This window comes from Octopus bimaculoides, chromosome 10 (assembly GCF_001194135.2).
Source record: "Octopus bimaculoides isolate UCB-OBI-ISO-001 chromosome 10, ASM119413v2, whole genome shotgun sequence".
Taxonomy (NCBI): domain Eukaryota; kingdom Metazoa; phylum Mollusca; class Cephalopoda; order Octopoda; family Octopodidae; genus Octopus; species Octopus bimaculoides.
In genome coordinates this window covers 92,158,514-92,181,222 of record NC_068990.1, presented here as the reverse complement: position 1 = coordinate 92,181,222, position 22,709 = coordinate 92,158,514, and the positions used below count along the sequence as shown (strand labels likewise).

General features: G+C 36.7%; 2 protein-coding genes across 2 annotated transcripts in view; one reads left to right on the top strand and one right to left on the bottom strand.

Annotated features, from left to right (window-relative positions):
• Positions 1-8,111, bottom strand: part of LOC106876281 (2-(3-amino-3-carboxypropyl)histidine synthase subunit 2) — an 11,219-nt gene extending 3,108 nt beyond the window's left edge. Inside the window, exons 1-6 of the mRNA XM_014924774.2 lie at positions 8,026-8,111; positions 5,878-6,049; positions 5,056-5,168; positions 4,188-4,408; positions 2,836-3,492; positions 1,201-1,374 (exon numbers count right to left, since the gene is read on the bottom strand). Of these exons, the coding sequence (XP_014780260.1) occupies positions 1,201-1,374; positions 2,836-3,492; positions 4,188-4,408; positions 5,056-5,168; positions 5,878-6,049; positions 8,026-8,060 (1,372 nt within the window). The 5' untranslated portion in view covers positions 8,061-8,111. The remainder of the gene's footprint in view (positions 1-1,200; positions 1,375-2,835; positions 3,493-4,187; positions 4,409-5,055; positions 5,169-5,877; positions 6,050-8,025) is intronic.
• Positions 8,019-22,709, top strand: part of LOC106876280 (structural maintenance of chromosomes protein 2) — a 27,859-nt gene continuing 13,168 nt past the window's right edge. Inside the window, exons 1-17 of the mRNA XM_014924773.2 lie at positions 8,019-8,356; positions 9,466-9,615; positions 10,165-10,326; positions 10,744-10,854; positions 11,731-11,868; positions 12,436-12,513; positions 13,036-13,098; positions 14,367-14,516; positions 15,548-15,737; positions 16,317-16,371; positions 16,698-16,818; positions 17,207-17,325; positions 18,271-18,409; positions 19,328-19,474; positions 20,265-20,469; positions 20,748-20,883; positions 21,835-21,959. Of these exons, the coding sequence (XP_014780259.1) occupies positions 8,189-8,356; positions 9,466-9,615; positions 10,165-10,326; positions 10,744-10,854; positions 11,731-11,868; positions 12,436-12,513; positions 13,036-13,098; positions 14,367-14,516; positions 15,548-15,737; positions 16,317-16,371; positions 16,698-16,818; positions 17,207-17,325; positions 18,271-18,409; positions 19,328-19,474; positions 20,265-20,469; positions 20,748-20,883; positions 21,835-21,959 (2,257 nt within the window). The 5' untranslated portion in view covers positions 8,019-8,188. The remainder of the gene's footprint in view (positions 8,357-9,465; positions 9,616-10,164; positions 10,327-10,743; positions 10,855-11,730; positions 11,869-12,435; positions 12,514-13,035; positions 13,099-14,366; positions 14,517-15,547; positions 15,738-16,316; positions 16,372-16,697; positions 16,819-17,206; positions 17,326-18,270; positions 18,410-19,327; positions 19,475-20,264; positions 20,470-20,747; positions 20,884-21,834; positions 21,960-22,709) is intronic.

The window sequence follows — 22,709 nt, the reverse complement described above, 5'->3', positions numbered from 1 at the left end:
GAAGGGGTATTTCTGATTTTTATCTACCTTAAGTTGACAGAAGAATTATTATTTGTTCTGTATATGTTTTTTTTTGACTGGTAGTAAGTAGCTGTGGGTTGCAGCCATACTGGAGGCGGAGTTGGCTGCACTGATTGAACTTGGGCTACATGTCTATTGCACGTGAGAGAGAGAGAGAGAGAGAGAAATGATGATCTTAGTTGGCAGAGGTGAGAGATGTCTGTCAGCATAAATATCAAAGAGATGTATAGGCACAGGTGCAGCTGTGTAGTTGAGATGCTTGCTTCCCAACCATGTGGTCTCTGGCTCAATCTCACTGTGCAGCACCTTGGGCAAGTGTCTTCTTCTACAGCCCCTTAACAACTAAAACCTTAGGAGGTTCAGTACATGGAACTGAAAGCAGCCAGTTGTGTGTGTGTGTGCATATATATATATATATGTCATTTAACATCCGTTTTCTATGCTGACATAGGTTGGCTGGTTTGACAGGAACCAGCAGAGCCGGAGAGCTGCACTGGGTTCCAGTTGTCTATTTTGGCAAGATTTCTATGGCTGGATGCCCGTCTTAATGCCAACCACCTTACAGAGAGTATTGGGTGCCTTTTACATAACACCAGCACCAGTGGGGTTGCAAAGTAGGTTTCAAATCAAGACCCCTCTGCTGAGAGGGGGAGTGGAACTGAGAAAAGTGACTGTGTGCCAGGCAAGAGCTGAGAGTATGACAGAGAGACAGAGACAGCTGTCTTTCTTCAGAGAAGATACTTGGCTATTTCAGTAGGACTAGGATGGAGAGATTTGGATGGAAATATATATAGAGAGAGAGGGGGCCTACCAACAGGGGAGTTGTGAAGAGTGAGGGGATCTGCTTTAGCATGGTTTTTACAGCTGCTAGGTTAACTTCAAGGTTCTTTGATTCCAGGTTTTGCTTCCATGCCTGGAATTTCTTCTCCAATTCTATTATAAGAGCACAATTATCAGCATAAAGTAGCTGAATGATTCGACAATACCTACATGTTCAGAACTCAACAATGTCAATACAAACAATTCTAACACTAGACCCTGGACCGTAAACCAGAGCTAAATTCTAGGCCTTAAACCAGAACTACACACATGCTCTTAAAACCTCTACTTATCTAAAGAGATGCACTTAACTACACCAGAAGTAAACATCTGAAAAAAAAAAAATAATTAAAAACAAACCTGCATCTTTGGCTTTCACTGTGGTAACAGAAAGTGCTTCTGGTCTGGCAATGATGGTGTCTGATGGTTCTGGTTGATTATCACTTTGACCTAATGTCCGTAGTTTTCCTGTGATCAATGACACATCTGTATTATCAAATGGGCCATCAGAAAGAGGAACATGGGCAATGGCACCTGGAGAGAGAATAAACAATGATACTGCAGGGAAACAAAACCTTTAACAATTAAAATATGTAAAATTTATAACAGGCCCCTTCAGTCACAGAACAATTCTTTATCCCAAAGGGTACGAATGCAAAGGGCTCATTTCATTTAGTTTTCTGTAGATGTATGGTAAAGATTTAACCAGACAAATAAATGTTGATATCTCATCTGCTTAACAGAACCTAGAAGGGTGAGTTTTCTACGACTGTATGTCCTTCTTGTCATGAACCTTCGTCTATTTGCAAGCAAGGTAAAATCTCTCCGTGGAAAACTGAAAATGAAGGACACCACTAGCATACCAGTGATACGCTGGCAACAATTATGCAATGTCAAAGCAAGGAGACAGTAATGTACAGAGACATGCATGTGTATATGCACACACACACAATCTCCCCCAAGGTTTTTTTTATATGGTGACCTCAACAGTACTAGTGGCATGAAAAAGGTATTCATTGCCCACTGTAAAGTGGTTGGCATTAGGAAGGGCATTCCATGCTGGAATTTTGTCAGTGAACAGGTCACGGCCTCAAAGCAGTGAAAATATTTTGGCAAATTAAATTTAAATGTTGAAGTGAATCTAACGGTTTTTGTGTTTTTAAATGGTTTATAAACACCTTCCATGCTGCAATTGTTAAATAATAATTGTAATACAAGAAAGTTAATTCACATACTCTCACGATGTGTTATTTCATTTTAATAAATATTCTGACTTTCTGGGTTCAATCCCTAGAAGAGAGCAACTGCTCTGTTTAAGTTGATATTTTGTGGGCCCATTAACCTAAAGGTTTGTCATCATCCTCATTTCATGCTTTCAAGGGCCAGGTGGAATTTGTTGAGGCCAGTTTTCTAGGGCCAGATGTCCTTCCTGTCACCATGTTCCCAAATCAGGTAAAATTTCCCCATGAACAGACATCAATTTATGAAAACAATGTCATCACAAGATGTCAAGATAAGCACACACACACAGAGGCTTCTTTCAGATTTTGCCGATCAAATTCACTCACAAAGTTTTGGTTGGCCTGGAACTTTAGAAGAAGGCACAAGCAGTGAGACAACCTGAGGCCACATGGTTGCAGGATTCTCAACCACACTGCCATGCTTCTACCAAGTTTACAGTCCAAGTATCAAGACCAGTACCAAACAATGTCCACAATTCGGTCATTTAATTCTCAAGTGACTCAGTCCACTCAACTGTAAATAGGCACCACAAGAAATTTCAGTTGACATTTATAAACAGCATTAGCAGTTTATAATAAAAGATGTTTCATCAACTTGTTCGGTTCAGTTCCTCTTTTTATACCCTGGACTTCGAGGGCCTCTTTCAAGCTCTGTTGCTCCTAAATACACAACTACATGAAGACACATATAAGGTGTATATAATTCTACAGAAGTTATACACACCTTACATTAGAGATATATAATATATCTTACCAGGAAGAAGTGGTCGGAAGTCAGTATAGTAATCACCAGTCCATTCTCGGGAAGAATTCAGTGCAATTTCAACTTCAAATGGTGTCACAATAGGCTTAAAGAATTCCTTAGAGTCTATGAGACTGTTCTCAGCACATGCGACTAAAACAAAAATGTCGATTTCTAAGAAATTGGACAACTTGGCAACATTGAGTTTCCCTACCACAAATGTGTAACTTTTTTTGTCTGCTTTCTTAATAATGGATTCCATTCTGTGGACACACTGGAGATAATCAGACACACCAAGAGTACCAACTACAATACCAATAATATTGGCATCTTTGATTCTTTCAATCATGTAATATCTTCTCATTAGTTTTTTGTTAATTAATGTTTCCTGACGAACTTCTTTTGACACTGTGTTGTAGAAAAATAGTGGGCATTTAGGAAATGAAAACATTAAGTTGGTCAGTAATAATCCTTCTTCACCAATGAAGAATATAGAATAGTCAGAAATGGTTGCATTATCAGGAACAGTAAATATCCGGCCACATATAGAGTGGTTTGAGAATCCCTCTTGATTTCCCTGGTCATTCTCTTCAGCTAATTTATCTGTTGGGACATTCAGTTTAGTTATCAAGACATTCTCATAGACGGTTATACCAGCTTTGAAATCATCTGTAAAAAACACAAAACAAGTCTCAGCCTCAATATTGTCTCGAAAGCAGAATGTTCTGCCATATTGCAACGTTTTAGAATAAATATCAAGAAATCGAACCTACAACATTTCAACTAATTACCAATATCAACTTTGGTTACGAACAACATTAAAATAACAACAGACCAGGTTGGGTAGCAAACTGGATGAAATACGTTCATCCTATCACACTCACAGCCTGCTTTCCACATTACACAACATTCACAGGTTACCATACAATATGCCACCATCAAGTTTATGCCATGACCATATCAGCACAATCGTCTAACATTGAAAAATACCTTAGGAATGAGAACCCAAGGCACCTGATGAAGGCTGGAAGGTATATCAGCCGAAACATTGTGTTAACAACAACCAAGATGAGGACAAATATCCGTCAAATGTAAATAATCCTTTTTCCATGCTAGCATGGGTTGGATGGTTTGACAGGAGCTGTCCAGGCTCCATGTTTGTTTCAGCATGGTTTCTATGGCTGGATGACCTTCCTAATGCCAACCACTTCACAAAATGTACTAGGTGCTTTCATGCAATACTAGCATGGGCGCATTTTACGTGGCACCAGCACCCATGAGCCTGTAATAATAATAATAATAATATCACCAACATAATACATAAATATAATATAGACATCACCAAATATAAGAACAATAATTACCAACAGCATGTGAGTATCTAACATCGTAATAGATGATGACCTTTGACATGGGATCTGGTATGATTTCTTGAAACTTTGCACAACAATCTTCGACATCAATAGAATATCTTCCAAATATATACAGAACAGGTAATCGTTTTGTTGGACTGAGACAAGTGTAGCCAAAATGTATGATACTATCAGCAGTGTAATGTTGGGCAGATACTTCATCGACACAGCAGCTGTTCGTAGGAATAAAATAGACAGAAATTAATTTAGATGGGCTGTAATTAAGATAGATAGTAATTAACTAAAATACATACATTAATGTAACACTGCGTTCTTACCTGTCTACTTGCCTTTTGTGCCAGACTAAGGGAAGTAAGTGAAATAGTTGGTAGTGGTGGCAGAGACATTGGTGTTGATAACGGTGAATGGAGAAAGATAGACAGAGGAAGAGGAAGAGAGAGGATTTTGAAAAGTGATAAATTAATAAAGAGTGAGAGTTGAAGTAAACATGGAGGAGAGAAAGTAGAAAGTCAAGCATGAAGAGGAAGGGGGAGAGGAAGAATATGAAGACAGCAAGAGTTTGTGATGTCAGAGCATCTTTAGTTATCCTCATTCCTGCTTGCTCTCTTTGCATTTGTTTGAAATATGTTTGGAAATGAATCTTGGTAAGATTAGTTGAAGGTAATAGTTTGCTACATGAATAAGAGAAAAATATCAAGATCTTCCATATATATATATGTCTGTCAGTATGTATGCAAACATATGTAAGCAGGGAACAGGTTGTAACTCAAGCCTGTTTGTAAACATAAGGTAATTGTGGCAATTATAATAAGAAACAAAACCCTTTGGTGGAAGGAAGTCAACATAAAAGAGAACTCACCTGCCATAAGACGTGTCTCCAAGAACAAATACCTTGCCAGAAACATTCCCATCAAGCCATGCTGTTATAGCAGCAGAGTCGACCAGACATTCATCAGGAAACTGAAGTGACACCTGGTGGTTGAGACAAATGAGAAACTGGTTAATACTATTACTTGCACACTTCACTGCCAGTATTATCAACACCCCTACAACTATCAGCACTGATGTCCCACCCAATCCCCACCCACCATCATTCCTCTCCAATCTATGCTGTCTTATAATGATAATAAATTTCAATCAGCTGATTGTATTGGAATTATCTCCCTTGCTTAAACGATCCCGGTGAGACTGTGTCTACTTATAACAACTACTAAAGCCACCACAGCTGATGGAGCAGATTCTATGTTGTCACTTGACTTGCACAAAATAACAACAAAATCTCCATAGAATCAATCATCTTAGTGAAGGACATGTATAATGTAGTGGAGAGGTTCTCAGTGAGAAACCAGGTCTACTTGAAAGAAATACAATTGTTACGGCAGGAACACCTTTCTTTATAGGTCTACTCAATCAGGAGAGCATTTCAGCTCCAAATTATTAAACCTGTCATTTTTAATTATCCAAAACAGTTTGCCTTTTTATTTACATTTGACGGATATTTGTCCTCATCTTGTTTGTTGTTAACACAACGTTTCAGCTGATATACCCTCCAGCCTTCATCAGGCTGGAGGGTATATCAGTTGAAACTCTGTATTAACAACAAACAAGATGAGAACAAATATCTGTCAAATGTACATAATTCCTCATCTCTTAAATATAGAACTGTATTAGTTTGCCTTACTCTTTGAAAGCCATTGTTTGTTATCCATTGCAGACATCTGACGAGTTCATACTTCTCAATAAGGTTAGTGCTGGATGTTGGAGAATGCAAAGAGGATTCCTCAGAGACATCTTTTTGGAATCGTACGTCATTGATACTACTGAATGCCACAGGGAGGAGGGGAGCATTTTCACTGTAAAAAGGAAAAGCATAAAGAATTAATAAAATACAAAAAATCAAACGTAGAATTAAAAAAATTGTCTTTTAATGCTTTTATTCTTCAATACCTTGGTCAGTCTACAAAGACGTAAGTTTGAATTGGAGAACAAAAAACTTACCCTTGGAAGAATGAAAGGTAAAGATGACCTCACCAAAATTTGAAGCATGTAAAGACAAATTTAGCTACCAAAAATTATCCAGATATTTTAAGGGCAACCTCAATTACAATTGGGTCAAAGTTGAAAAATTTCTTGAAGAAAAAAAAAGTAACTATCACCGATGTTCCAAACTGTCTCAACTTCATTAACAACTATGCTAACTAAGTTTTATTCCTGAAGATGATGCAATACTTGCAATGTAATCATTTAAAACTAGTAGGAAGCAAATAACAAAAAAAATCAGAAATTACTCATTTTGCCCCAACCTTTATATAAAACAACCCGTCACCTTTTGTGTATGTAAATAAAAATACAGTCCATTGTACAAAAACTTATTGCAGAGTACACACACACACATATATATATATATATATATTTGCTTTGTGTTTCGGTTTTGCAAATGGAATTAAAGTGGGTTTTTTAAACAATAGAAATAATGGTAGAGTTTTGGAGTAGTTCCACCGAAATACCGCTCTGCAATAATGGAATAATTTAGTATAGTTCATTGGAGATTACTTGCTGTGCATTTAAAGAGTGAAATTGGAAGTAATTCTTCATACGACACGCTAACAAGAAAGCCTTTATGTGATTGTTTGACCTGCTAGAAATAACAGCAAGGTCTCCCTTAAATTACACTGTTTTTTTTTAATGGTACATTGAATAATGCAGTCCTAGATTCATTATATTCGAATAAAGAAAAAATAAGACACATGGTCACGACTGGAACGTTTTTGTAATAAGAAATGTATTCGGTGAGAGTCTAGTCTAATAGCAAAACTGAAAGTAGACAAATCTAATTTAGTCTTAGAAAAAGAAATTATTTTACATTAACTATTTAGTTATACAATGTAATTGCTCGTTAGTTTTAAATTACAGCAGTTAAAAAAAAAAAAGAAACAAACTTACAAGGACTAATTATTTAGTTCGACACTCTACGGTCTGAGTTAATTCAAATTCTTCTTGAAACAACAAAAGAAATGGCGTAACTCGTGTGTACCGCTCGGCACAGCTCTTTATTTAGCTGTCCCTACTATGGACCCTCAAGCCTAAATAGGCTTATACAACAAGGCGGAGGTAACGAATACATACACCACCCGTTCTCAGCGTAACAAAAACCCTAACCCTAAACACCGGATGTACGTATTGTTTACTTTCGCCTACAACAGACCGAAAAGGGCTGCCCCTCCTTCTCAGGTGCTTTCGAAACCAGCAACTAGTGTGTACTTCTTTAAATATTTTTATCAGACGATGGTGGGCTGAAACAATGGCCCTTTTAGGGAAGTTTCTGAGATTGATGGGAAAAAGTTATCATTAAGCAAAAAGTCTAGCTTGAATGCTTGCTACAGAGCGGGCACCGCTTAAGACAGACGTCGTTCACTTGGTGATTATTAAACCGGGTGAGGGATGAAATGAACAAGCGAAATACGACGACGGGCTTCCATTGTCTCTGTTTACAAAAGTTTGTTTGGCCAAAGCAACCGCAAAGTGGAATCGAACTAAATCACACAGCCATGTAAAGACAATTCTATTGTTAACACAGTCATACACAAAACAATTAAGCAAAAGAAATACGAAGGAGACCCTACGTGGGCACTTGCGCTGGTAGAAATAGCAGCCAAAAACTTACTCAAAATACCTTCCTGTCATAAATGAAAGAAAAACGTACACAGCGAATAATGTTAACGAATATATATATATAATACGGAATCATTACGGTTGGAACACGACTGACCACAAGTCAGTTAGATGATGGAATATGTAGAAATAAAGAATAACAAAATAGTGAAACAACCTGTCAACAGTTGCGTCTGCCATGTTGAGAAGCATGTGCCTGGAGAGCGGAAGCACTCAATGCGCATGCGTGATCAACTGTTGACAATTAAGGCGCCATTTACGATAAAACGAAGAAATTCAAGAAGAAGACCATATTCTGGAGTTACAACGAGAACAACATTATGTATATTAAATCAATTGTTATTGACGGTTTCAAGTCATATGCTCAACGAACAGAGATTAATGGATTCGATCATCTATTCAATGCCATTACTGGTTTAAATGGAAGTGGGAAATCGAATATTTTAGATTCGATATGTTTCCTTCTGGGGATATCCAACTTGTCACAGGTATATATTTACATATATACTCCTTTATTTCACTACATCTATATATATATATATGTATGTATCTATAATTTATCACAGGTATATAGGTTATCGTTTATGTCATATAAGATCTATTCCCGTATCAGTCGTGTTTTGTTTCTATCTAACGGGCGGGGCATAACTACAGGGTTTTACCCCCCAGACTTTGGGAGGTCATAACTTTCAGAAAAATGAATATTTTTTAATGAAATTTTCTATGCATATAATATTTACTATGTAGAATCCGAATATACAAAAATTTCCGGTGAAAGTGTTTTGGAATGGGGGTGGAGGACAATTTTCGGAAATTCCAACGGAGCCCACTTAAATTCTTCTTAACTTCCAGGAAAATCAATATTTTTTCGTGAAATTTTCTACAAATATACCTTGATGTATGTACATTTCGAGCATGTAGGAATTTTGAAGGAAACAACTGCAGGTTATTTTTGAGAAGCGTTCCCCACTCGGTGGTGTTTCGGAGCAAGTCGTCCATATTTGTTTCATTTTTCTCTATTACGTGCGTATGTGCATCCGTAGATTTCTAGACAGTGAAGAGAACCAGTCATAAAACTTTCGTTCAAAATAACAATTCACACGATTTTATTTTTCTCAATAGAAGTAAATTCCAAAGTAAACGTTTCAAGTAGAGAAGTAGAAGAGAACAGGAGCAAAAATAGGAATATACACGCACGGTTAAATATAGAAACTATCACAGTGTCGCTTCCCGAAGAATTTTTAAATGTTAGCTTTCCGAAACTTTCTTGTTCAATCTTGCAAAAACACGAAGATTAAGAATAAACAGAAAAAGTACACAAATATATTTTACATACCTGTCGTATACGTCGGTTTTGTTTATAATAACATAAGTTTAGTCACTGTTTCAGTACGTGTTTGTGTTCTTCATTGATCTTATGTGAAATCTTGTATTAGTTAAAAAATGTTTGTTTAAACAAAACCGACGTATACGACAGGTATGTAAAATATATTTGTGTACTTTTTCTGTTTATTTACCTTACCTGATATTCTATGATATATTTAATCCACTCAGTTCAATGATTATTATTGATATATGTAATTACTGTTCTCTTTAGGTTCGTGCTACCAACCTTCAGGACCTTGTATACAAGAGTGGCCAAGCTGGAGTTACAAAAGCTACTGTCAGTATTGTGTTTGACAATTTAGACAAGAAGCATGGTCCTTTAGGCTATGAACAATATGATGAAATTACTGTTACTAGACAGGTTAGTATTGGTTAATATATATATATATATATCATCATCATCATCATCCTTTAGCATCCATTTTCTATGCTAGCATGAGTTGGACAGTTTGACTGGAACTGGTAAACCAGAGAGCTGTACCAGGCTCCAGTCATGGCCCATGTTTCACTGCCATGTAGCATGGCTGTTCATACACATGCGTCATACAGTCTTTCACAACTTCCATGTTGCCATGAGTTGAACAGTTTAACAAAATCCAACAGGTCAGAGGATTGAGCCTAGCTCCAACATCTGCTTTAGCATGGTTTCTGCAGCTGGATGTCTTTCCTAATGTTGATCCCTTTTTGAAAAAATCAAACACAACATATATAAGCAAAAAGAAAAGAAAAAAGGCTAACACACACACACACACACACACCTGAATACAGACAAACACAGCCCAATATGTACACTCAAGCCCTAATTAATATTCCTTGTACCTTATAAATACTTCACTTTTGAATTATTCAGTTCCCCTTGTATTGTACTGCTGCTCTGCCGTATATCAGTGTGTTTCTTTTTATTATGCAGGTTGTTATTGGTGGCCGTAATAAATACATGATCAATGGAATGTCAGCTCAACATAAACGTGTCCAAGATTTATTCCAGTCTGTCCAACTCAACGTCAACAATCCTCATTTTCTTATCATGCAGGGTCGTATTACCAAAGTTCTGAATATGAAACCACCAGAGGTAAATACAATTTCCTTTCACTGTTGTCATTGCTAGATCAGATGTATTTTGGTTTCATACCTGGACATAGAACTCAGGATATCATTTTTCAGATGAGACAACTGCAACGGAAGCTGCTTGCAGCTAAGAACAAACGACTCTTATCTCAGAATAAAACAACCTTTTATAGAGTCTCGAGTACTTTAGCCTGGAAGATGATGCATTCACTGAATGGTCTAGGAGAGCAGTTCAAACCATATAAAGATCAATACCAACAGTGAATTCAGTGAAGAATTCATTGTAGAACTAGGTGTTCATCAAGTTCTGTCCTTTCGTCCACTTCTGAAGCTGTAATACCAGAGTTCATTGTTATGTGTGAAATGTTAGATATCTGTGTTTGTTTTTAACAATCTTATGTTATTCTGTCACTGTTTTTAGATTTTGTCAATGATTGAAGAAGCTGCGGGGACACGTTTGTATGAAACCAAGAAGGAATCGGCCCAGCGGACAATTGAGAAGAAAGATGCCAAACTGGCTGAGATTGAAAATGTAAATATCTTGTTTGTGTTTTCAATTATTGAGTCTCTTTGGATTGGGAACAGAACCGATTTTAGTGAGGGAAAGATGTGATCAACCAACCTAGGAATATTATTGTTAGAGATATTTGTTGTGTTTGTAAGTGCAAACTAACAAAGGAACTTCTACATGAGTACTCGACCTGCTGAAAATAACAGCCATATCTCCCTCAAATTAAAGTCTTAAAAATAGGAAACCAGCATTGGACATTGGATTATGTTGTCTTTGATAATATGCTATGGCTGAATAAAAATTAGGATGGTCATGCCTGTTTAATCATCCTTGATCTGGAGCTAAATAACAACATTGCAGATATGTAAAGTTGACCACAACATAATTGGACCTCGAAATGTGGAAGGATTGAACCGAAAAGCCAAGTGTTTAGTGAAGCATTCGACCATGCACTACTTCCTCTTTGTTTATGACTTCAAAGTGTTTTATCCATCTGAGGTTTGAGTCTAGTTGAAACCATAATCTCTTGTGTTTGGTTTGTAGTGTTTCTTTAATATTGTAGTTTTTATTTTTCTAGTACAGTTTGAACTCCTCCCCACTATGTTATCAATAGTTCAACATTTCAATCTCCCAACCATCATTTCAGAAACTGAGTTGGTTGAGACAGAGGTACTTAGTTTTATAGATTCAAATCTCATCACAGCCTACTTATTTCCTTAGACATTATAAAACCAATACCAGTAATACATTGGGGATCATTCAGCTGACCATATTAGCTTTGTGCCTTCTAAAAACAAAAAAATATAATAAAAATATAGTGAACCAATTATAAAATAAGGTGGTGTTCTGAAAGAGTTGTTAATGTTTATATTTGATGTTTTTTTTTTTTGTTGCTAGATTCTACGAGAAGACATTAACCCAACCCTAACAAAACTGAGGGAAGAACGGTCTTCATACTTGGAGTTTCAGAAGATCACCAGAGAACTGGAACATTTATCTAAACTCTACATTGCTTATCAGTTTATGTGTGCTGAGGTATGGTTCTCTCTTTTCCTTCTCTTTGACAGGACTGAACCTGAGACCACATGCTTGTGAAGTGAACTTCCTTAACTACACACCCATGACCTCACTTACTAAAATATAAATTTTCTCTTGTCTCCATCTTCTTAAGCTTATTATATATCATTATAGACCTTATGTGTATCATAATATATTTATGTATAAACACGAGTGTCTATACTAGGGCTGGCCAACCTGAGGCCTGCAGACTCTTGTCTTGCAGCCTGCTTGATACTTTCGTGAAGTATTGAGTTTAATTTCAAAATAAAATTGTTTGTGTAAAACATTTGTTTCAAAATAAATTTAAAATTTAAAAGTGGCAATAAAGCAATGGCCTACAATTTTATAATTTTAAACAGACGAAAAGTATGAAAAATTCTTGATTCTGTAATTTGATCATTTGACTATTAGTGCATAAAGTAAACAAGCGGCCCTCAAAACACTTTCTCTGATTAAAGAGGCCCGCAATGTAATTTGCGTTGGCCATATGCAGATATGAAAGCATGTACACATCGTTTATTTATGTTGCCTCTTGTCCTTCAGGATCGAAAGAAGAAGTCTGCTGATGAAGTGGTGGAAATAGCTGAAACCATTGGAAAGTTAGCAGAAAAGTCCAAAGAGGTAAGAACCATGTATTTTTACTTTATTGTTTTGTCCAATCCAGTAGCAGTGGTGGCAGTAACAGCAGCAATAGTGCTGGAGTCTTTTTTCTGTTGCTGTTATTATCACCACTGTTGGCATATATATATATGTGTGTGTATGTATGTATGTATATATATATATATATATATATATATATATATATATATATATATATATATATATATATATATATATATATATATATATATATATAGGATCACTGATGATCTAAATGGAGAGGTATGGTGGATTAGTGCTATAATTGGTCATCCGTTAGGTTCCAAGTTCACAGCTGAGGCTGGAGCTGGGGATCCATATTTGACTTCCGTGTTCGCAGGTATACATTAAAGGAAAAGGACCTCAAAAACAATTTAATTAACCTTACCCTAATTAAATTATTATCAATGACTTAAGGTACTTGTTCTCCCTTGGTTTTGATGTCCTTTTCCTCTCATCATCATTGTTGTTTAACGATATTTTTCATATCATTTTTTTTCTTAGGTTAAAGAATCAATACAAGTTGCGAACAGGCAGATCCAAGAATTAGAATCTAAAAAAGAAAAGGTAAAAAGAGAATTGCTTTGTGTGAATGTGTGAAGATAATGTCACCTCATCTTTGACAGGTAATTGAAGCAGCATTGAAAGCTTCCTGATGCAGTTTGTCATAGACCAGTCAGCCTCATAGATCTTTCTAAGCTGTTGACAGCAAAGTTTTATGGTACACAAATTGGATGTTGTAACATTTCTGTATTTCACAAGAGCATCAGTAGTGTAAACATCATGTTGTGTGTCCACACTGGAACTTAAAACTCACAAAGGTAGCCTGACTTGATTGTAAGCTTTAAAGTTATTGATTAGGATTGAGACTTTATGGCTTTGAACATGGTTCCTTAACATAATTTACTGGGTCAGTTTCTACCTGGAGCATGGGCAGTGTTATAATATTGTGCATATAAAAATACAGTTAGGTTAGTGTATTGTTTTTGTTGGATTAAATGTAGCAGTGTTAATCAATTTGTTATATTGTCTTGGAATTAATTGACTTATGACATAATGCAAATATGAATAGATTTGTGATGTGGCATCAGTGTTAGAATTACTATTTTGACAGTGTGCCACTGCTAACAGATGCATTGATTTGTGCCACTGCACCAGTGTTAGAATTAATATATTTTGACACAAGGCCAGCAATTTCGTGGGGCAGGGTAAATCAATTACATCAATCTCCAGTGTTCAACTGGTACTTATTTTATTCTTTTCTAGTATGTAGGTACAAGGCCTGAAATTTTGGGAGAGGGGGCCAGTCAATTAGATCAACTCCAGTACGCAACTGGTACTTAATTTATCAACCCTCGAAAGGATGAAAGGCAAAGTTGAACTCAGAACGTAAAGACAGACGAAATACTGCTAAGCATTTTGCCTGGCGTGCTAACGTTTCTGCCAGCTCGCTGTCCTTGGTACTTATTCTATTGACTGTGAAAAGTCTGACAGGCAGAGTTGACCCTGGCAGCATTTGAACTCAGAATGTAAAGTCAGTAGAAATGCTGCTAAGCATTTTCTCTGGTCTGCTAAGGATTCTACCAACTTTTGCAGCCTCACTGTTAGGATTTATATTAATGTAAAAGAGGCGTTGATATTTTTATATAAAAATAATGAAGCGAAGAACAGAACTCTGATTTGGCAACCAGTTTCTTAATTATGAAGAGTAACATTTCAACCAAGTTTAATTTGATTGGACCAACTGCTAGAAGATCCCATCTCTGCTATTGTTTGGGCATTTGTTGGGTTTTTTTTTTTAATGATGATTTATAATATTTTTAATTGATTTATAGGAAAGTGGAGAAGCCTTATCGAAAGTACAGAAAAACTTGTCTGATGCCAATGTGGTTCATGCCAAAATACTCAGTGCTCTTGATAGTAAGAAAGAAAGTATGAAAGCTGAAGAGAAAAAGAAGAAATCTTTGCTCAAACAAAAGGAAGATGTAAGTCGTCTTCTTCTTCTTCATCATTTAACATCCATTTCCCATGCTGGCATGGGTGCCTTTTATGTAGCACTAGCATGGGTGATTTTAATGTGGAAGAAGCATGAGTGCCTCTTATGTAGACCAGCACAAGCACCTTTTTAATCCATAGTTTAAACCCTTGCCTTTTCTTTCAGATCGCTGGTCGTTTCATTTTTGAAATCTTGTTTCTCTTTCAACCACATTGTGTGGATTAAGCATTCAGGTTGAGAGTTCACCTCTCCTACAAGTCTGTTGTGTTTCTGGAACTGGACACTGTAATCTGCTTGACCTTAATTCAACTAGCTGTCTATAAGAATGGGTTCTGCCGCAATAATCCTATCCAGTGGGAGATTTATCTCTCAGTTCTTTAACAAAATCTAACCAAAGCTCAAAACTAAGATTTAAAAGTCCTTTGTTTTTTTTTTTTAATTTCTGCAGCAGATAATTTCTTTAATATACAGAAATAATAACAAAATGATGGCCAGTATTTGTGATTTTAAGGACGGAAGTAGCCAGAAGTAGTATTGTAACAGATTGAATGCCTTAAAATATTTAGTTTCATTCCTTGTAGTAATGAGTTCAAGTCCTACTATGGTTAATTTCATTTTGCATCCCTCCAAGGTTGGTGCAGTTTATGTTCCTTGAACCATTTATGCAGTGAGAGTAAGGCAGTGGCCACAAAGCTTTAGATTTTTAGCTCCTTGAACCAGAAACCAGACCTGAATGATTGCGACAGAGTGGACTGTTAATCTACTTTTGTGTGGCTGTTGTCACCTCAGCTCTATTGGGTGGGGGTGCTGAGGAAATGATCAAAGTAAGGCCCACTTTGGAAGGGTTATTAAATTGCTGACATGTACAGGCTGTGTGTTCAGATTCCACTGTAAATATTGAATTGTGCCAGAGCTTGTATTTCTGTGAGGAAGGGACCAAATTTAGATGCAATTCTGGAGAAAACTATACAAAGTGATTGTCTGTCTGCTATTTTTCCTTTGTCTATCCTATCCTCATAGAACACCAAGACAATTGCTACTCAAGAGAAAGACCTGGAGAAGATTCTGTCTGCCACTGAGAAACTTCAAAAGCAGAGTGTTGAGGATGCTGAGGACTTTGCTGCCGCCCAGAAACACTTCCATGCTGTCACTGCTGGTCTCTCTAGCAACGCTGATGGAGAAGCGGCCACCCTCAATGAGCAGCTCTTAAGTAAGCATTCATTATAATCTCCATTAATTTCACTTGGCCCTTCGTCCTTTTACGGTCAATAAAATAAAGCACCTGTCAAGCATTGGGGTTGGTGGCATCAACTAACACCCCCCTCTCACAACAGCCAGTGGACATATCTGGCCACATTGTCATGTCTCCTTTTGTATTCGCGTTGTGCAAGCTTACAGCACTCGCTAGCAATATGGCTTTTGCTTTCTCCCTTCTCAGAGCACATCCTCCCCTGTGGCGAGTCAGTGCTTTTATCAATGTGATATTTGGAGTACTTTGAGCCAGGATAGTGCTATCGATGAGTAATTGATCCTCCGTTCCTCTGTGCTTACGTCTACACCTTTTTCGTTCCACTGGTAGTAGGTCGTTCTCATCTCGGTACTTATAGATGCTGTTTGATATGATGCCCATCATTAGTTTCTACGTCAATGGCAAACAAGATATTGGTCGGAAATTTCCAACCACATTCCCTTTGGGTCCTCCTGGCATAGTACCATTCTTCCTTTTGTCATCCAGGCCAGTACTTGGATGTCACTACTCAGTTATTGTTGTTATTATTATTATTTCCAGCTGCAAAGAATGAAATCAGTAATAGTGAAACAGAAATAAAACAGGCTGAAATGAGGTCAGTAAAAGTTGTTCTTCTCCTTTCTCTTCTAAATTAGTAACTTTATGTGGAAGCAATCTTATCAATAATGGCTGAAATTGTATTTGACCCTCTAATTATTTACTGATGGGGAGTTGATGACCTGTGTTTTCTGTTCACCTGTGCATTTAGTATATGTTCGTTTGTTTATTTTGTTTGTTTTTTTTTAATTATATATAGGTATGTAAAATTTTTCGTTTGTTATTTTTTTTATTTAATCATCCGTCTTTCAGTCATCCATCATCTTTAGTTTTCATTCTTTAGTCGTTTGTCTTATCTCCAGTCTCTTCTGTCATCTTACTCAGATTGAAACACAGCCAGGACATGTTGAAAAAGAAATTACCAGAACTGAAAAAGACAGAGCAGAGTTACAAGAAAGACCAAATTGAATACAATAAAATGCAGGACAGTCTTGATAAACTTCAGGTGGGTCACACTCAAATATCTTCCTCTCTCTTCATCCTCATTGTCCTGCAAATAATTATTCGTACCTTCTTAAATTTTGATTTCAAATCCCACTGGAAGTTTCTTATTCTGCCAGGATCAATTTGATTGTCTTTCTGCCCTTAAAATGTTTGGCTTTTGCTCCTTTTAGAGAGTTGGAGAAATACCTTGTGGTATTGTCTGGCTCTTTACATTCTGAATTCAAATCCCGCCAAGGCTAACTTTATCTTTCATCATTCCAGGATTGATAAGACATTAGTCAAGTACTAACGTCGGTGTAATTGACTTACTCACTCTCCTCAAAATTGTTGACCTCTTGCCAAAATTTTGAAAGAATTATTATTTTTATTGTCATTATTATTATTTTTAGATGGAATTAAAGAAGCTGAACTATGATGAAGAAAAAGTGAAGACTATCTCTGCTGAGAGAAAGCGCTTGTTTCAAGAAGTCCAGGAACTTCAGGAAAAGACAGAAACACTTGAAGCCAAGTATGTCCACCATTTCTAATGTTACCATGCTCATATCATCATCATCATCATCATTTAACGTCTGCTTTCCATGCTGGCATGGGTTGGACTGTTTGACTGAGGACTGGCAAGCCAGAAGGCTGCACCAGGCTCCAATCTGATCTGGCAATGTTTCTACAGCTGGATGTCCTTCCTAACGCCAACCACTCCGAGAGTGTAGTGGGTACTTTTTATGTGTCACCGGCACAGGAGGCAGTTAGGTGGCACTGGCATTGACCATGCTCGAATGGTGCTTTTTATGTGCCATCTTTGGATACAGAACTGTTTCTATGCTTGTTTTCTTTGTTATATTTATGTTTCACTTTCTTGCTTTTGCTCTTAAAAAGTACCGAAGCCAAAACAGACTCTGGAACCTGGCATAGCCCTTGGCCATACCAGTTCCTGTGGAGCCATCTAACCCTTGCCACCATGGAAAACGGACGTTAAATGATGATGATCTAGTTCAGCTGTATTTGATTTGAAAATTATTTGTTACTTTGTTTGAACTGTTTATTTTATATCTCTATATTTGTTCATGAAACAAAAATTGAACGCATTGGTACAAGGTAAAAAAAAACCCTACAAACTATAGCCAGCTGTGTATAACACCCTGTATGTAGCCATGGCAGTTTCTAAGATCTCTGTATTAGTGTGTATAACACTATACATAGTAACAAGTTTCTAGTGTCTACACCTAACTATACAACATCCCACACATTGCAGGGAGAGTTTGGTGTACTTATTGACAGTTTTAAATGAATCTTAAACATGTGCCAGGTTATATACACTTGTGCATAATGTTTTGCTTGGGGTTCTCCATTTGTACACAGCGCATCTATTTTTATTTCTTTGCCCCTAGTTACATCACACACACACACACATACATGTGCATGAGGGTGTGTGTATAATGTGTAATCTCTCTTGCAGATTTCCTCAGCTGAACTTTGATTATAAAGACCCTGAGAGAAATTTTAATCGAAATACTGTCCATGATCTTCTGTGTAAACTTGTCAGGGTGAAATCTCCAGAGACTGGTACAGCTCTGGAAGTAGTTGCAGGAAGTAAGGTGAGTTCTTTGTAATATATATGTATGTTGTGTGTGAGAGAGGAGGAATTTGAAGTTATAATGAAGTTATGTTTATATACAATTATTCTCTTTCACCAATATTGAATCCTTTCAATCAGTAATTGTTGCCATGTAAGTTGCAAGACAGGAAAAGAACTGGAAAAGGGTGGGAATTGAACTTTCAGCAAGGGAACTTATAGAAGATAGTCAAGGAAATGTTCCTGTCCTCTGGTGGTAGACTTGATCTGTTACTCAGTTTAACACCTTGTGCTGGCCTTTTGCTACCTTTAAAGGAGTCCAGTCTGTTGTAAGCATTTAGGTCCAGTCTCCAGTGACAGTATAACTGCCTCTCTTCCTCCCGAGGAGTCATGGAGGTCCTAAAAACGATCAGGGTCACTGCCCTTTCTCTCTCCTCCCCCCCCCCCGGCCCCCAAATTACTCTATCATTACATGTGATAGGGATTAGCTCTTGAGGTTGTGGGGTTGATAAACATGTATGAATGGAGACACGATGTGGTTATTTGACCTATTGCTATTTGTACAAGAATAGAAACAAGACATTTATGTGATGTGGCTTTAAAATAGAAACTTGATTTCATTGTTGTCTTAATTTAGAACAACACTTAAAGTATTAATTCTTTTGCTACCATATTTGGACGTTAAAATACAGTCTTTGTGTCAATTAATTTCGAAAATGATGAAAAACTAAATAAAATATCTGCCATTATTAATACAGACCTTGGAATATAAAGTGAGGGAAAATTTTGATGGAAGTCTTTCAATTTTGATCACTTAAAACTAGAAAGCATGTATCATAGAAGCAAGGGTGGTCTTATGTGGATTGCTGTTGAAAAGGTTAAATATTATTTTGTTTGTTTGGTTGTTGTTAATTTGTTATTATTGTATTCTATCTTACAGTTGTATAATATTGTTGTGGACAATGAAATTGTGGGCAAAAAATTGGTTCAGAACGGTCAACTGAAGCGGCGTTATACAATAATTCCACTGGACAAGATAGTAAGATCTAAAATTCATCCTGATGCTGTTAAGAAAGCTGAAAATTTGGTATGTATCACTGGTAATGATGTTGTGGTTGATGGTAGGAGAGAAACAGGGGTCTCTACTGATGTCCACTGGATGATGGAGTGGACTATTAATGAATAGGACATGGAGGCTCGAGTACATAGTCTGGACTATGTCTCTTCATTCTATATCATCTTAATTATTTTGAGAGTAAGGATGCTTCAGAGAGTGTTGTACTGGGCAGACAAACTGGGTGATTGAAGGTTTGTAGCCTGTGATTAGTATTGTCCTGTCTATAACCCTGGGTATTCTAGGTGTTAGTAGGCAACACAAGAAGGTGTAACTCTTTACTGTGAACAGTCCTGGCTCTGAAATTGAAGTATGATTCACCAGCATGGAAAGCTGAATTTTATCCCACATGCCAATCTACCTGTCACAAACCTGCACTCTCTCCAGATGATAATTAATTTTATGGATTCTGATGATTCAGAATATAATAATTAGGATTAATTTACCGTTACACTTTTTAAAATTTCTCTCATTAAATTAACCTTTATAATACAATCTGCTGATATTTTAATTAAAATCTCAACCAAAATCTTATTAACATGAGTACTAATGTGAGGTTGCAATCTATAAAAGTTCCATCATAGTGTCATGATGTAAGAACATTTTTGCCAAATTGTGCTCTGAAATATCTGTTTGATATTAACCGATGAATCACAAGGTTTAATTATTATTTATTTTAATGTTGTTTTGGATGTTTCATCAACCAAACCTAGTAATTATCGACTTGTTTATTAATTAAAAACTTTTGTTAATTTTGTTTTAGGTTGGAAAAGAGAATGTTCACACAGCTCTCTCTTTGATTGGTTATGAGAGCGAATTGTCTGCTGCCATGGAATATGTGTTTGGCTCCAGCTTTGTCTGTAAAAATATGGGAGTTGCCAAAACGGTCACTTTTCATGAGGCCATCATGAAAAGATGTGTAACACTAGATGGGGAGTCATTTAACCCCGCAGGAACCCTTACAGGGGGTAAGGGATTAATTTTTCTTTTTTTCTTTATTTTGTTTTGTGCTCTATTTAGAAAGCTTGCCAATTTACCAAACTTACAGTTAGAAAGCACAGTCAGATATTCTCTTGTTTTTAAGATTTGTTAGTTACCTCAGGGTGGGGGTGGTGGTGGAAATAAACTAGGTTTGAAGATAGATCACATTGATCGAGTGGCACATCAATAATACACACACACATTATATGCTTGTCTGTAACCATGTTGAGGATGATAATTAATGCTTTATATTATGTTTATCCAGGTTCTCGGCCACAAAATAGTTCAATCTTGCTGAAATTAAAAGAACTAACCGAAGTTGAGAAGGAGTTAATTGAGAAGAAGAACCTTCTCAATAAAATAGAAGCTGAATTGAATGCATTGCAGAAGATGTCAGGGACGTGAGTGCCTTGTTGTTGTTGTTTTAATGATTGTAAAGCAGAGAATACTTTTGAAATGGTGAATGCAATTATTATTATTAAATGGAAGGTAGAGTTGTGATGCTGGCCTGACAAATCGTCTTGTCATCAGCTACATCCAAACATATTCTGAGTTCAAATCTTGCTGGGGTTGATTTATTTGACTTCACCTCCACATCTAAATTTGTGACCTTCAGACAGCATTACGTAAATTAACATTGTGTTGATTAATATTTGATAAATGAATATGACTGAAACAAGTAAAGCATAAAAGATATATATATATATAAATTTAAATAAGCATGTTCTCTAATCAGCAAGCTTCGATGCAGAAAATTATTTTCTGATGAGTCATTTCTGGCTTCAGTGTACCAAAACGAAGACATTTGAAATATAACCCCAAATATAATTGATAGAACTGTATGCATGTTCTCTCTCGGGAGGACATCTCGTGTATAGTTCTGCAAATTATATTTTCTGTAACAGTCACACTGACAATTTGCAGACATTTACGTAATGCAAATGGTAACAATGAAATCATGGCATGTGACTAATAACTATATTTTGCATCATCTTTTCATTTGTCTTGCTTGCTTTATGTTCTGGCGTTTCCCAAATTTTCTTGATAACAATTTTTCTTAGTGGTCAGACCATATGGGGTGTGCCTTTAGCATATTAGGAATCCACCTAGTGGTTCATTCCTCTTATATGTATGTATATATATATATATATATATATATATATATATATATAAACCTCGGAACTTCAGTCTTTAAATCATGGATGTTACTGTATCATAATATATGGTTTGGGAGGAAAGGGTTGATGTTCTTTTCTGTTGAAATGTCTTTAATTAAATGAAATTAATGATGAAGACAACGATGAGTGCCTTAATGTAAAGTTTCTAAGGAATGTGTGTTGACAATGTTTTAGGTATAATAAACTGAAGAATGAATTTGAGTTGAAACAACATGAAACTGAATTATTGAAAACCAGACTTGAACAGACATCACATCATCAACAGCTGGAGGAAATCAATGTCTTGGAAAAGACTATTGGTGGGTACACTACATCTTTCTCTGGTCTCAGTGTGTGTGTGTGTATTGGTTGAAGGTACTGTGTGGTCTGTTAGAAGGTTCGTTACAGATTTCTTTCCTGTCATATGCTAACAAGCTGTTATCACTAGCATCAATGTTAACATTGGACTTAGTAAAACACTAACTCCAGCCACTCCACAGAGTGGACTCAGTGCTTTTTACATGGTACTGGCACAAGCGAAGTTAGTTTTGGGCAAAATTTTTATAAAGTGCTTATTAATGTTCACTCTATTAACTTTGCTTGAATAATTGTGGAGGTTTAACTTTTAGTGAGAAAACATTCATGTTTATAAATATGTATTCATTTAACCCTGTTTTGAAATGCTACCTGCCCCTCAATCAAGGGGTCTTGTGACATGAAAGAGCACACAGTATATACTGTTAAATGGTTGACATTCAGAAGAAACTCTGCCAAAACTGCTGTAGGTACTCAACACAGTGTTCCGTCAGGTCCTGTCAAATGCCCAACCCATACCAGCATTTAATCATCATCATCATCATCATCGTTTAACGTCCGCTTTCCATGCTAGCATGGGTTGGACGATTTGACTGAGGACTGGTGAAACCGGATGGCAACACCAGGCTCCAGTCTGATTTGGCAGAGTTTCTACAGCTGGATGCCCTTCCTAACGCCAACCACTCAGAGAGTGTAGTGGGTGCTTTTACGTGTCACCCGCACGAAAACGGCCACGCTCGAAATGGTGTCTTTTA